At 29.4% G+C, this 15,525-nt stretch overlaps 1 protein-coding gene across 1 annotated transcript in view; it reads right to left on the bottom strand.

Annotated features, from left to right (window-relative positions):
- Nucleotides 1–15,525, bottom strand: part of LOC100205079 (alsin) — a 97,372-nt gene that overhangs the window by 55,440 nt on the left and 26,407 nt on the right. Inside the window, exons 3-8 of the mRNA XM_065799037.1 lie at nucleotides 8,203–8,299; nucleotides 7,894–7,971; nucleotides 6,751–6,863; nucleotides 6,137–6,296; nucleotides 3,332–3,390; nucleotides 2,718–2,833 (exon numbers count right to left, since the gene is read on the bottom strand). Of these exons, the coding sequence (XP_065655109.1) occupies nucleotides 2,718–2,833; nucleotides 3,332–3,390; nucleotides 6,137–6,296; nucleotides 6,751–6,863; nucleotides 7,894–7,971; nucleotides 8,203–8,299 (623 nt within the window). The remainder of the gene's footprint in view (nucleotides 1–2,717; nucleotides 2,834–3,331; nucleotides 3,391–6,136; nucleotides 6,297–6,750; nucleotides 6,864–7,893; nucleotides 7,972–8,202; nucleotides 8,300–15,525) is intronic.

A 15,525-nucleotide genomic window follows, 5' to 3' on the forward strand; every position in this document is an offset into this window, starting at 1 on the left:
CCTGTCCTAAGTGATCGAAAAGTGAAGACTATTTGGTCAAGACAGGAGTATAAAGTTGAATCATCAGCAGAAAAGAGCTACTTTAAATGTAAGATTATCAGGAAGATCATTAATGTAGACATGAAACAAAATAGGCCCAAAGATAGAACCTTAAGATACCCCAGAAGTTACTGGAAATGAAGAATTTTAATAAAGCAGTTTGATAGTCTCAAAAACTTTCCCAGATACACCATATAAAACAAGCTTATGGAGAAAACATGCATGCCAAACTTTGTTGAAAGCTTTAGATATGTCAAGAGCAATAGCTCTAGCCTCTCCGTCTCCATCTAATGCACAATAATATCTTTCAGTCACAACAGTTAAGAAGTCAGCCATCGAGCCAGAGGATTGAAACCATATTGATTGTCTGACATAAGTTATTTGACTCAAGATGGGATGTGAGAAATTTGTTGATCAAAAATTAAAAGACCTTGTTAATAACAGAAAAAGGAATGATCAGACGATAATTAGAGGGGGTCAGAATGTTCACCTGAGTTTTTAAAAATTAGAATAAAAGCATCCATTTATGCCTGAATCTAGGAGGTTTCAAACAAGGTGCATTTATCAATTGAGAAACCTCAGAAAAGACATTAGCCCAAAGACTTCCACAAAGAAAACTACAAAAAGAATCCCAGTCAGCTTTAGGGTAGTAGTAAGTATTGCAATGATAGGGTGACTCGGAAAAGAAAGGAGATGAAAGATTTAAAGAGATCACTGTATGATCAGAACCACTTAAAGGAGAAAAAGAATAAACTGAACACAAGCTAGGATCTGAGACAAGACATAAATCAAGGAGTTAAGGTAAATGATGAGGGTTGTTAGGAAAACAAGTTAAGTTAACTATCTGAGTAAGAGATTGAGAAATGCAGAAGTCATAGGCTTTAGTGTCAGTAAGGTCAGTGGCGTTAGAGCCAAGCCATTCAGTGTGATGAGCATTAAAGACACCAATCACAACAATACTGGTAGAGGGGTAAAGAGAGAAAGCATGGTCAACTTGATCAGAAATAACATCTAAAAGAGTGCAGTCTTGGGAAGAAGGAGAACAATAAAGAACAAAGAGAAAGGTGATAAAGCGTGTACACAAAATAAATGTGAAAGAATAATCACGTCATTTTTTTTCAGTGGTTGTATTAAAATCTTTTTAATTGTTTTGTATTTTGTTTACAATATGTTGTGGTTTCAAAAAAAATATATACTAGTTTTTGGATTTAACTTGAAATTAGTTTTAAAAATGACAAAAGAAGAAGACGTAAGTGAAAAAATTATGCACAAATATTTACAAAATCCTAATAGCAGCTACAATTTGATAGCAAAATCGTTGCAAAAACATCCATACACCGTTAGTCGTGTTATTCAACATTTTTCTCAAACAAAATTGGTCAAATGCAAATATGGTGGTGGAAGAAAGGAAGGTTTTAAAGATATAAAACTAGTTAGAAAACTGGTTAACAGTTTTAAGAATAACCCAAGCCTTTTCACTAAGGGAACGCGCAAAAATATATGGATTTTCTCATAGTTTTGTTGCAAAAGTTAGAAACAAACATGGTTTTCATTCTTTCAAACAAAAAACAAAAAGTGCCTAACTGTTCTGAAACTCAACAAAAAGTTGTATGACAATTTTATTTCTAAAAATTTCTGTATTATTGAAGACGATGAAACTTATATCAAGTATGATCACCAACAAATTCCCGGCGCTGTTTATTATATTGCCAAATATAGAGAAAAAGCAGATAAGAAATTTAAATACACAAAACATAAAAAGTTCGCTAAAAAAGCTTTGATTTGGCGAGCTATTTGCAGTTGTGGCAAAAAATCAGCACCTTATACTTCTCAGTCCACACTTTCTGGTCAAATATATGTTAAAAAATGTTTACAAAAACGCCTTTTACCTCTCATTAAATCACACAATAACAGACCTGTGTTCTGGCCTGATTTAGCTTCAATTCATTATTGTAAACTAGCTATGGAATGGTATAAAAAGAATAATGTGAAATTTGTGCCTAAAACAAAAAATCCTCAATATTTTTATAAAAGATTTATTAAAACAGTTAGGTGGTGGGGATGGTTTTTTATGTTTTAATATTTTGAGTTACTTTTGGCATGATTTTTTTGACAGAACCATTAAACCGAGTTTTAGAGCTGTACCCTCATTAGGAGATAACAGGAAGAGTTGCATAGCCACGAATAAAAATGGCACACACAAAAACCTATGAGAAAAGTCAAGTATATCCAGCATTCATCATGCTAGGCAGGAAACAGTGTAACACAGGTGTACATCTATGCCAGATGTAAGTAGATGAAGAAGGGGTTCGAGGCTGGTTAGCCAAGTTATTTTGCTTACCCCTTAAGTCTTTACCTGGAAGGCCTCCTACAAGACAGTAACTGGATGCAGTTAACATCTATCCAAAATGAGTATTTTTATTGAGACACTATCTCTAGCCTTTATTCAACAAAGAGCTCCAAGGTAGGGATTTTTAAGTCAGAGTTTGTTTCTCTAAGCCTTTGCCTAAAAAAGTGCATCCTACAAAGCAGCAGGGCATGGGGCAGGTGGTATTGGGTACTTTAAATAAATATATAACGCATTTGCATAAATATGAATTATATTTATATTAATACACTATATTTATATCACCTTTTTACATTTATATCTATCAATAAAAAAGAAAAATACCACACACCACTGCTTATAAGCGGGTCAATTATAGCTTTTTGAATTATGGTTAACTGTTGAAAAAATAATCGTTCAGCTCTTGAAAATTTATAAATTGTTCCAACTACAGAGTTGCTGCTCATTCTAAAGAAAAGCTTATAAACTTAAATTCTTTTTTCTAAAAAAGATGAAAACTATATTTACATATTATTTAATTATATTTTTATATAGTTTAATTTATATAGTTAAAATTAAAAAAACAAAAAATAAATTAAAGTAGAATTTAAAAAACAAAAAATTACTGAAAAAAATTTAAAATAATCGAATAAAAAATTTAATAAAAAAAATTGAATAAAAATATTTAATATAATAAATCTATTTATACTTATCAAATATACTTATCAAAGGTGTTTTTTTTAATTTGTACTTGTGTTATTATTCATATTTTAGTCATAGATTGACACTTGAAACCTTACCATGACATTTTACTATTAATTAATTTATAAATATAAATAATTTAATTAAATTTTCATAACTTAAATTTATATATAAATTTATAACTTCTATTCAAATTATATAGATTTTTCATTTAATCATTTTTGAGAAAGTAATCATAAAGAGTAAAAAAAAATTTTTACATACTTTTCAGTAATGCAACCAAAGCAAAAATCATTAGCATATACTGAGCGCACTAACTCCTCCTACACATCAAAAAAAATCAGCAAATTAATTTATTGACAGATAAATCTAATTATTAAAAATTAACTATTATTATTTTATTTATTATAATAAATCCTAATTTTTCTTAAATGCAAAAAGAAAAAATTAAAAATATTATCCTTTATTATACATTATATTTTTCATTTTGTAATTAGTTTATTGAAAAACAAATTAAATAATCATATTTAATTAACATATTTAATTAAATAATCAAATTTAATCTGCTTTTCGGATATTTTGGATAAATAAGGGGAGAGGCATAATAGGTGCAAATGATTAAATAGGAAATACTATTGCTAAATAACTTGGGCTGATATTAGACTAAACACGTCTAAATATAAAAGGGCGCATATATATATATATATATATATATATATATATATATATATATATATATATATATATATATATATATATATATATATATATATATATATATATATATATATATATATATATATATATATATATATATATATATATATATATATATATATATATATATATATATATATATATATATATATATATATATATACAATCCTCAGAATTATAAAAAATAAGGTCAGAAATAATTTGCCCACCTTAAGCTGTTAAAGGTCAGGAAAAAAAATTTTATAAAAAAGGGTTACCATAAAACATAGAAACGAGGTCAGCAATTTTTTGCCGACCTCAAACACTTTTAGGTCGACATTGCCGAATACTGACCCTAACTCCGAGGGTTGTGTATATATATATACACACACATATATATGTGTGTGTATGTGAGTGTATATATATGTGTGTGTGTGTGTGCATGTGTGTGTGAGTGTATATATATCTATGTGTGTGTGTGTATATATATATATATATATATATACTTATATAAATGCAGTATTAGACACGCTGATGTTGTCAAATTAAAATAGGTAGCTGGGATGCTTCAGTAGATACTTTAACTATCTAGGTAGAATATGCAAGGGAGTGCCCCTACATCAACTGAGGGTTTGGGATAGGGCAGCAAACATTTTTTTCATTAACATTCATTTTTTTCTTTTTCTGAAAAATTAAAATGCATAAAATATATTAGAAAATTGGATCCTTAGATATATACATATTATCCATGTGGTTAAGTAAAAGCTAGGGAATCAAATCAAAAGGTCAAAATAATCAAAAATATATATCTTATATATAACCTTAGATATATCCATTATATGTGGTTAAGTAAAAGGATCACTAAAAATGCTCATCTTAGCAAGAGCATCTGGCTACTGTCTTGTAGAATAAAAAGAAATTTAAATTTGTCTATTTTTATGTTTGAATCTTGATGGCTACTGGCTACTGGCAACTAGCTTTTGATTTGCAGACATTAATAGTGACATGCTTGGCATAAACTAATGCATGAAGTATCATATTTGACACATAATCAGTTTCGAATCCCCTGACTTTAATGTGCTTTTGCTTAGCACCTTCGAACTCAATCACCTTTATTTTTGTGTTTTATCATTCTTCTTCCTGAAACAACATTTTTTTCAATATTAATTCTGATCAAATTGACCAACCCCAATTTCTATATACATCAGTCAATACTGTTGTTATTATTGACTTTGATGTTCATCAAATTGAATGACTTGGTTCTAATAAAATTGGTGGCACAGGTACTAATATGTTCATCAAATTGAATGATGGCACAGGTACTAAAATGTTCATCAAATTGAATGACTTGGTTCTAATAAAATTGATGGCACTTTGTTCTAATAAAATTGATGGCACTAAAGCTCAAAATATTTGTACTTCTTAATCTCATACTAAAATACTTTGTAAATTGATAGTCAACTTTGTGATTTTCCAGACAATTCTAATCACATAACTTTACTCATTGATTTGTGTCTTGTCTACGATCCTAGTATGTGCTTAATTTATCCTTGTTCTCCCTTGAGAGGTTCAGATCATGCTACTTCTATAAATCTATAACTCTTTTATTAATGGAATACTGTCGTCATATTTTGGCTGGTTCTTTCAATGATATCCTATGTAATTTAGACAAGGTCCAAAAATACAATGTAAATGTAGTTGAACCTGCTGTAGCTTCATAGCTTGACCATCTCTCTTATCATTAAAAAGTTGCTTTCACTTTTCTATAAATACTACTATGGTCACTGCTCAAATTTTTATTGTTCTATCAACCAAAACTCAAAATTGTGTGACTCATCATTTAGCAAAGTCTGCAAATTTTAAAACTTTATTTCAAAAACTGACAAACAAAAAACACTTTTTAAAAAGAAGCCTTTGCATTTTTAAAACTTTTACTTAGTTTTCATCCTCAAACATTAACGCTATGGAATTCTCTCTCACTCATCTCTCTCTTTCATGACTGAAAATTAACAGTTTCTAAGCCTTCTGTTTTTTTTTGCACAACTTTCTGTTAAATACCAACTTGAACAGTAGTTGTTGTGGAGTCTTAACTGCCAACTTGAATAGTGGTTGCTTTGGAATAAACTTATTTGGAAAAAAAAAAAAAAAAAAGATATAAAGATATAAGGATATGGTAAAAATAATATATATATATATATATATATATATATATATATATATATATATATATATATATATATATATATATATATATATACAAATCTTTTATAAATATATTAGTCAATAAGTCTTAAAGAGGTAAACCTGTATTTTTTGCCAAACTTAGATAAAATTTACTAAACATTTTTTATAAAACATAAGCTTTTTTTTTACATTTTCAAAATGAGTAAACTTTCTTATATGAACATCAACAGAGGCATCTTTTCCAATTTTCTTTGAACGCCGTGACAAGCGCCACCAATTTTCATTTCTCTTTTTTGAAGAAGTTGGCACTTTAATAACAGGATGTGAAATTGATCTACACATTTTTAGACTAAATAAAAATCAAAAATTTAAATTATTATAAAAAACTATTTTACAAATATTTCAACTTTTGAATAGTGAAATCTAATATATATAAGAATTTTAACAATAGCATTATTATAGAAAAAAATATTGTTAACATTCATAATTGCACAACAATCTTCTAATTGTGCACATATGTAAACCAAGCGTGCACATGCAATTAATTGTGCATATATGTAAACCAAGCATGCGCATGCAACTAACATTGCATAAGTAACTATTTATCAACATCAATTTCCAATAGTCTAGTGGTCATCCACATACAACTGTTAATTAATCATAAACATAAAACTGTTTTAATCACCAATAAAATATAAATATTTATTTCCAAATTATGGACTTACAAACTAAAGTCACACACAAGCACACTTATCTATCTATTTTGATCATTTTTATGTCTATTAAACCAATAAATTACATACGGATCTAATTCCCCACAATAAAAAACTTCAGTTTTGGATCTAGATACATCACCCATAAAAAGAGAAAAATTTCTGCCAGCTGCAATATCCCAAACATGGATACCAACTAAAGCCTAAAATAAAAGTTGATACAAACTAAAGATAGGAAATAAAAATATAAAAAACATTTCTTTTTCTATTCAACTATAAAGCAATATTTTGCTCTCAAACCTTTGCTCAACATTTTGTTAATTATTAACATAAGTTAAACATACTTTAGTGCACTTCAACTTTTAAGTTACACAAACAATCCATAAAACCTAAACTAAAGTGGGCTGTCTAACATGAGTTTTTAACTTTCTTATGTAAATTGCCTTCATCACAGCGTAGGTATATGAAGAAACTTGTATATGTAAAGAAATACGTAATTGAAATTTTTTTTTTTAATTTACACAAATTATTCTATTAACCATGTATTCTGGATAATCTGTCTAATCACTATTATATCTTATTAAGTACTGTTTTTGGTTGTGATAAATATTTAATATTTTACAGTAATGTTTGCGTTGTTTTCTTACTAAATTATTCTTTTCTAAACTTGATTACCAATTCTTGAATGTTCATGTTACAAACTTTTTCACTCTTAAATATTCTAAATTTAGAAATCCAAAAAAAAAAAAGAAAGTAATTTTGGAAAAAAGATTTATCATTCATCTCCCGAATTTCAGAGAAAATTTATTAATCGTCTACGATTTTTTCTTAAACAAAACTTGTTTATTTTATTCCTAAAAACTTATTTTTCACTAAAATACTCAAGATAAAATTCTCAAGAAACTTTAATGTCCTCAGACATGATTATTATTTAAACTAACATAATTGTTGCATATTTAAATTAACATAAATGTTGCATATTAAAACTGTAATATAAATTAAAATGTTTCATAAAAGTTGCCATGAAAACATAGTAAACTATTTTAAAGCAAGATGTAAATTAAGTAAAATATTTTAAATGAAATTTTTTAATGAATTTAAAATACTAAAGTCAAATTTTTCTTTTTTTAAAATAAATAAGTCAGACAATTATTTAACTCAAATCTCAAATTTCAATATAACAACTTTTGGTTTATGAGCTGAAATAATATTTTAAATAAAATTTATAAGTACCTTCACTTTTTTTGGAAGTTGAATTAATGTATTTGAATGTGTAAGTTGACCATATGTGTTATCTCCCCAACTATAAACCTAAAATAATACAAAATAAAAAATAACATCAAAATGATATGAGATAAAAATAAGATCTAAATAATATGAAACAATAATAACCTTAAAATATGAAACAAAAGCAACTTTAATATATGAACTAAAAATAGAATAGTATTAATACCATTATGAAGTAGACTTTTTATAGTCTTGGTATGATAGTAATTTAATACAATTTTATATTTTAATACCCCCTCAACGAAAATGAAATACCTGTCCATGTGCTGTTAGAGCTATGGAATGATCTGAACCAGCTGTAACTTGTATAATATTTTTACCTTTTAGTTTATTGATCAATGTAGGTTCACATCTGGTAACAAAAAAAATCATACAAGAAAAAGTTTATAATATACAAAAATATATACAAAACCATAAAAATGTCGTACTAAAACTATAAATGTTATTTTTATTAGTTTCTTACAATTTTATTTATTGAAAATTTTAAGCTGCATAATATTTATAATTAAAATTATTTCTTTGTTTTCTATTTTTCCATTTAGGTTAAAAGTGAAATACTTACTGTATTAGGCATTCTATACTTTTTAACTATTTAAAATTTAAGTAACATTTAAAATGAGACTATTCTCAGAAGCAGGTAACATTTTTGATGAAAAAAGAGCTAGTTTGCTGCCCAAAACTGGATAGTAACTCTTTTTGCATCACAATATTCCTTTACTTCTAGAAATCTTTATATAATTGATTATTGCAAATAAAATTACCTTGTGCTTATTAAGAAATTTTCATTTTTTACCTTTGTTTACCTATTTTTCTTCATTGCCCTGTAGAACAATGACTTTTTTTATTTAATATACACAGTCTGTGTCACATCTCTTAAAAAAAAGGTAAAAAATAAATTCCGACATTCCAGCCTGAAATATTGTAATTCTGGCTGGAACAGGAATAACCTAAAAGTCACAAATTCCAGCCGGAATTCAGGTACGTCCCTAAAATATATATATACATATATATTAGGGGTGATATAGTAAAATAATTTTTTTGAAAGATTTTTAGAAAGATGCCTAATATAAGCATTAAATTTTTAATTAAATAATATAAGCAGTAAATTTTTTTGAACTAAGCAGCCCAGTTTTTAAACGTTGCAATTAATTAATAATTTAAACTTATGTTTCAGTATTTATTTTATTTTTTGTAAGATGGTTTTTATAAATTTAAAACAAATATTTTAGCTTTTAAAACTTCTTTTAAATTTATTTTTTATAAAATTTTCAAAGTAATAACTTTTTAATGTTTATAGAAACCGGTACTTTTCATTACAATATTAAATTTGAGTTTTGTTATGTAATGTTTGTTTTCGCGCTATAAGTAATCAGAAAAAGTTTGAAAAGATTTATTAAAAATTTCATATTTATATAAATGTACCATTCATTTTTATATAAATGTACATATAGGGGTGTTCAATTTCGCTTTCTAACAAGTTTCGAAAAGTAGTTTTCTCCGATTTGGAAAGTGTTCGTAATTGAAATTTTTTTTTTTTTTTTTTTTTGTTATTCACCTCCTTAAGGCCATGAAGGCCACTACAGATGAGGAGGCTACTCAATAGTGGTTATAACCCTCTCTCAACTCTATAACTCCGAAACACGAACCTCGACGAACAAGGCCGCTGCGCGGAGAAACAAGTTGAGCGCGGTACTACCAGGGACGTGGTGGGGATCGAACTCGGAACCTCTCGCTTCTGAAGCGAGCGCTTTACCACTACACCACTACCGCATTTATATTAGAAAAAGCTTACTTAATTATAATTTGTTGTTCAAAGGCAAAAAAAATTAAAATTTCTAACTTTCCGGGAAGTGGAAATGGATTGAATTAAATTTATTTCCATTTTCCGGAAAGTGGAAAGTATTAAAAAATTATTCACTTTCATTAGATTTTTAAATGACATTAGATTTATAGTATTACTACTAATTAAATTTGACCTTACTTCCTACACTTTCCAATCACTTCTCATTGAAAAAAAAAATTTAAACAATCTTATTTTTTAATTTTCTTTATTTAATAATATTTCTTTTTTACAAATAGTTGATTATATCATAGTCAATAGAAGCTATCCCTGGTTGGGAAATGAAATATTTTGACAAAATAGTCTTATTGTTTAAAATATATTGTAATCACGTGATTAAAGTAAGTGCAAAAAAAATTTACAAATTGAAGCATAGTCAGTAGAAGTTATCCCTTAGTTAATAGAAGTTATTCCGGGATAACTTCTACTGACTATGGTTTAACAAAGGTTTCACTGTTTTTCTATTTTCTATTACTCTATTAAATTATAGAAAGTGAGATCGCAGTTTGCTTGGCATATATTTATTTTGAATTCGATTTAAAAAGAGGAAATGGTAAAAAAAATACCGGACTTTGTTTATTTTATAAATGAGAACTCTTTAAAATTAAGTAAATAATTAAATTCTAATTATATAATTAAAAAAATTTTAAATCATATAATTAAAATTTTTTTTTTAATTCATCAATGGTAATAAATATATTTACTTTTGAAAATTAACATAAACCCATTTTTAGCTTTAAGTGTGCAAATAGTTCAGTTATAAGTATAATAGATACTTATGTATGTTTGTCTTTAAGTAATCAAGCCAGCTCATTTAACAAATAGTAGTTCTTAACTTTACTTTAAAACTTTTTTTTTCTTTGAAATTAATAAACTGGGACAGGTCTTAATAAGCTCTGGGTGGTTGGAAATAGATAAAATAGATAAGAATTAAATATCTTCTTTTATTGACTTTCCTATGGAAAGTGTTAGGAAGTAAGATCGAATTTAATTAATAGTAATACTTTAATTTTATTACCGTGGAAAAACTTAAAGAAAGTGATTAAATTTTAAACACTTTCGACTTTCCGGAAATTAGAAATAGATTGAATTCTACCTATGCCCACTTCCCGGAAAGTTGGAAACTCATTAAATTTTTTTTATGTCACATAAATTTTATAATTGAAACAAATTATTTTTCTTTATAAAAACATGGATTATTAAAAAAATTTCCACCTTCTTGGAAGAAAAGCGAAATCAAACACTCTTAATTACATATAATATTCTTTGATAATTTAAATAAAATAGATTAAGTGTAAACAATCATTAGAACTAACTTGTTACTTTATTTAATAATGTAATAAGTAAACTTAATAATTTATGTTTAGTTTAGTTTATTTTTAGTGATCAATAATTTAGAATATTTACAACAATCCATAATAAATTTATAGACTTTTGAAAAGTCATAAAAGTTCACTATTTTTAAATTAACGACGAAGATATGCTGCATCAGGTACCTCTATACCAACAGTCTTAAGATACTCATGTACATCTGCGACTCAAGTACCATACTTTTAGAACATATTAGAGTACTGGAAACATATGTGAAGAGAGTTTATATCCAGTTATCTTTTAAAATTCTCTTTTAACTGATTAAATGTTTATCTAGTTGATTTTTGAACATGTTCAAAAAGTCAAGTCAATTACTATTTGCGGCAGGGTATTCCACAGCAAAACAACACGGTTCATGAAAAATTTCTCTTTTGGAATGCAATTGAGTACTCTTTGCTGTGCAAGTCTTTGATTATGACCGCGCATAATATACTTGACAACGAAGGAAAATTGAATAGCACATGAAAGTTTATTTCATTGATTTCACGTATGAACTTGAACATCAGAATTAAATCACCTCTTATTATTTTTTCTTGAAGTGTCGCAAGACCTAACATGACTCTTCGCTGCTTGGCGGTGTGATGCTTAATCTCAGAAATGGTTTTTATAGCACAGGTTTGAACTTTTTCTAGCGCTTCTATGTCTGCCCGTTGGTATGGTGACCACGCTTGGATAGTGTATTCTAGGTGAGGACAAACATAGGTGGTATACAGTTTGTTCCACAGTGAAAAACTATGGCTGTGAAAAGTTTTTTTCAGCCTCCCTAAGGAGCGCTTAGCATTCACCACAACTGCTGATACTTGAGCATTAAATTTAAGATCATCTGATATAAGAACTCCAAGATCTCTCTCTAAATTAGTAACTTTGATTGCAAGTGGCAGGCCGTCTGGTACTGGGATGAAATTCTCGTTTTGATCCTTTTTTTCCTCGGCCAATATGCATGACTTAACACTTTTCAGTATTAAATGTCATGAGCCAGCAATATGACTATTCAATAGTTTTGCCTAAGCCTGCTTGCAGACTCTCTGTGTTCTGGTAATACTTAATGACGCCAATAATTTTTCTGTCATCAGTGCAGAGTTTGATTTGATGTTCCAATTTGTAATGAACCCACCTAACCTTACGGTATGCCGCTAATAAAGTTTTTCCAATCTGATGTACACTCTCCTATTACGACTCTCTGCTGCCTTCTTGAGAGCCATGCTTTAATCCATGTGAAGCTCCTCTTTGATTCCATAGTTTTGAATTTTGTGGAGAAGTCTATTTTGTGGAACTCTGTCAAACGCTTTTGCTAGATCCATGAAGATTACATCTGTAGCGTATCCCTGGTACATAGTTTCTGTTAAAAGATCAAGTGTTTCCAGTAGGTTTGTCAAGCACAACTTTTTGAAAACAAAACCGTGTTGGTTTTTTGATATAATCCCATTTATAATACAATGATTTAAAATCTAGTCTTGAATGAATCGCTCCATAACTTTACAAGGAATACTAGTGAGTGAAACTGGCCTGTAATTAGACACTTTTAGTTTGAAGCCCTTCTTGAATATTGGTGTTATATTTAAGCGCTTCCAGTCATCTGGCACCTCACTTTTAGAAAGTGAAGCCTGAAAAATAAGGGTAAGTAGAACGGAAAACGCAGCTGCACACATTTTGAGTAGCCTTGGATGGACGCCACTGATGTTCATTGTCTTGCTCCCATCAAGGTTTTTAAGTCTTTTCTGTATTTCATTGCGCGCAATAAGCTATGTTGTACATGTCGCTTCGTTGTTCATGTCATTTAAAATTCTACATATTTCCTCCTTATCAACTGTGCTTTCTCCTGTACTGTTCTCTAAAACTCGCATTTGGTGTTTGATTTTTGGCATTTTGTTAATATAGGCGTGAATCAATTTTGGGTTATTCTTTGAGGCTTGAACTATTGTTAATTTATAATCTAGCACTGGTTTTTTAACTTCTTTCACAGCCTGTTTGCATATTTCGTTATTTGCATAATTTTTATGAAGGATTTCATACATAAAGCGCCCAGCAGCTCACTACTTTGCCCACAGAGTTCTTTTTTATTATTGCCTGTTTAACTGTCTGTGTTACCCACGGGTTGGCAACTTCGACAGAAGGAGCATTTGTAGTTGGTATATAAAGCTTGCAAGCATATTCTCTCTTTTGACAAAAAACATGGTAACATTAGTTTGTTGAGAGGCCACTAAATAAAGTTTTCCAGTCAAGCAATTCTATGTATTTTGATATTTCCTTGTACTCTGCTTTATTTCATAAATAGCGTGTCCGCGTAGTTAATTGATGTCTCTTTTCAATGTTTATGGTCTTAAAAATGCCAGAAATTAAGCTGTGTGCTTGTCCTTGTGCTGTAGCCCCCAATGGCATTTCCTCTTTGATGTTGATGATACGATCCGGCTCGTCAATGATGATTAGGTCTAGAGTACTTTTTGGTTCACTTAGCAGAGAGTGTCAGAAAAGTTATATTTGGTAATTATCCGGGAGGCATGCCTGAAAAGCCATATCGCTAGGCCAGTTTTCAGAAACATGACTTACTGTGGCTACTCCTCCACCTATGTCTATTTGTTCGTAACTTGTGTGTGCAAAACTAAAGTCATTATAAACCAGCATCATTGCGCATCCAATAATGTTCAATACTGCCTTTGATTTAGCTAGTGACACTATTATCTCAAAAAGCACCACATCCTTTAGATCATGGGGTCGGTACATTAATCTAAGAAGAATATTATCCTTGCCAAAAGCAATAGATCGCCAAACTTGTTTGATTTTTTTTTGAAATTAGTTTGCTAATTTTGAGTTCACTAGCACTGATACTATTCTTTATGTATAAAGCTGTACCACCTCCACAAGATCCTTGATCTTGTCGATACAGGTTATAACCTGCCAGTTCTGCTTGTTAAAATTCATTAAACCAAGTCTCTGCGACAAAAATTATATCCATGATTGCATTTTTAGATGTTGCTTTTAATCTGGCAGCTAATTCATCAAGTTTTTGTCTGTTGAGAGAGCATAGATTATGAGCTCAAAAACGTAGGTATGAGGAGCTATTGATGTATTTATCCCATTGAGCTTAGGTTGATAGGCTTTATGCAACGAGCGTTGCGGTCACTTTCGTTGAGATGGTATTGGTGGTGCTGGTGGCGGTGTTGGTAGTCTTGATGGCCGTTTTGACGAAAGAATTAGCTGTTGTGTTGGTAGCAATGGTGCCAGTAATGCTGGTGATAGCGTTTTTTGAGATCGTATTGGTGAGGCTGGAAGCGCTTGCAGCAGTGGATTTTGAGGCAATGGTATTTGTGGATCGATTAATTTTCTGTAGAATTTCTTTTTGTTTTTCAAAAGTAGCAAAGATGCTTTTTTTTTTGTTCGGCCAATTTGATGGCATCAATGCATCGTACTGACCCGGATAGTCAATGGATAATGAAATAAAAGGGTTTGTCAGGAAGATTAACTGCCTCTAATTCAATGTTGTGCTTTTTTCTCTCCTTGTTGAGTTTTGTTAACTCAAGTTGCTGCGCAGGCGTCCTATCCTTGCGTATATATTCCTTTAAATTCTTTAGCTTTGTGGTGGCTTCCTGCTTTTAGCACCAGGATTTGCTCGGCTGGGCTAGAAAGTCAGACTTAAAGAAGGCTAGGTGAATTATTGTCGACATTTTTACCTTTTTTTAGACGATATACTGACTTAATCATAATCCCGGTGATTCTGATTGCTTTGAAAGACTCCTTGACTTTTGTATAATCAACTTTTTCCGATTCAAGGACACCAACTAAAACAACGTTGCTCTCCCTCGCTTGTCAATCTTTAGAGTCGTTGTTAAAAGCATTGAAAAGTTTATGTTGCTCTAGAACTATTTTTTGCGATTTACCAAGTATCCTTGAATAAGATGTATCCGCTTGTTGAATTTGTGTGTCATTAATAGACGGGTTACTCTCCATAGCCTTCTTTAAGACTTTGATTTTGTTATTGAAAAGTTTCTCTTGCTCGTCGAATTGATTTTTTACTGCTTCAAGTACTCCGGTTAGAGCTGCAGAGAGCATACAGATAAAGAGGTCTTTAGCCATTTCAAGATTCTTAGGTTTCTGAGCTATCCACAAACTAGATGCAGTTTCTAGCGCTGACCAGATGATTGCGGAGTAGTTTCGTTTTGTTGGTATATGCGGGGGTAACATTTTAAAGAGTTTTTTATATATTTATATATATAAACTTAAAAAAAATAATAATAATAAAATTCTCTCTTTCTCTCTCTCTCTGTATATATATTATTTAGTAACTTTTAATATTTTACAGCACAAATTTAGCTTATTGTTTAAAACAAACAATCAAAATCCCAAAATAGCAAACAGTTTAGAAAACCAGG

The sequence above is a fragment of the Hydra vulgaris genome, chromosome 06 (assembly GCF_038396675.1).
Source record: "Hydra vulgaris chromosome 06, alternate assembly HydraT2T_AEP".
Lineage (NCBI taxonomy): Eukaryota > Metazoa > Cnidaria > Hydrozoa > Anthoathecata > Hydridae > Hydra > Hydra vulgaris.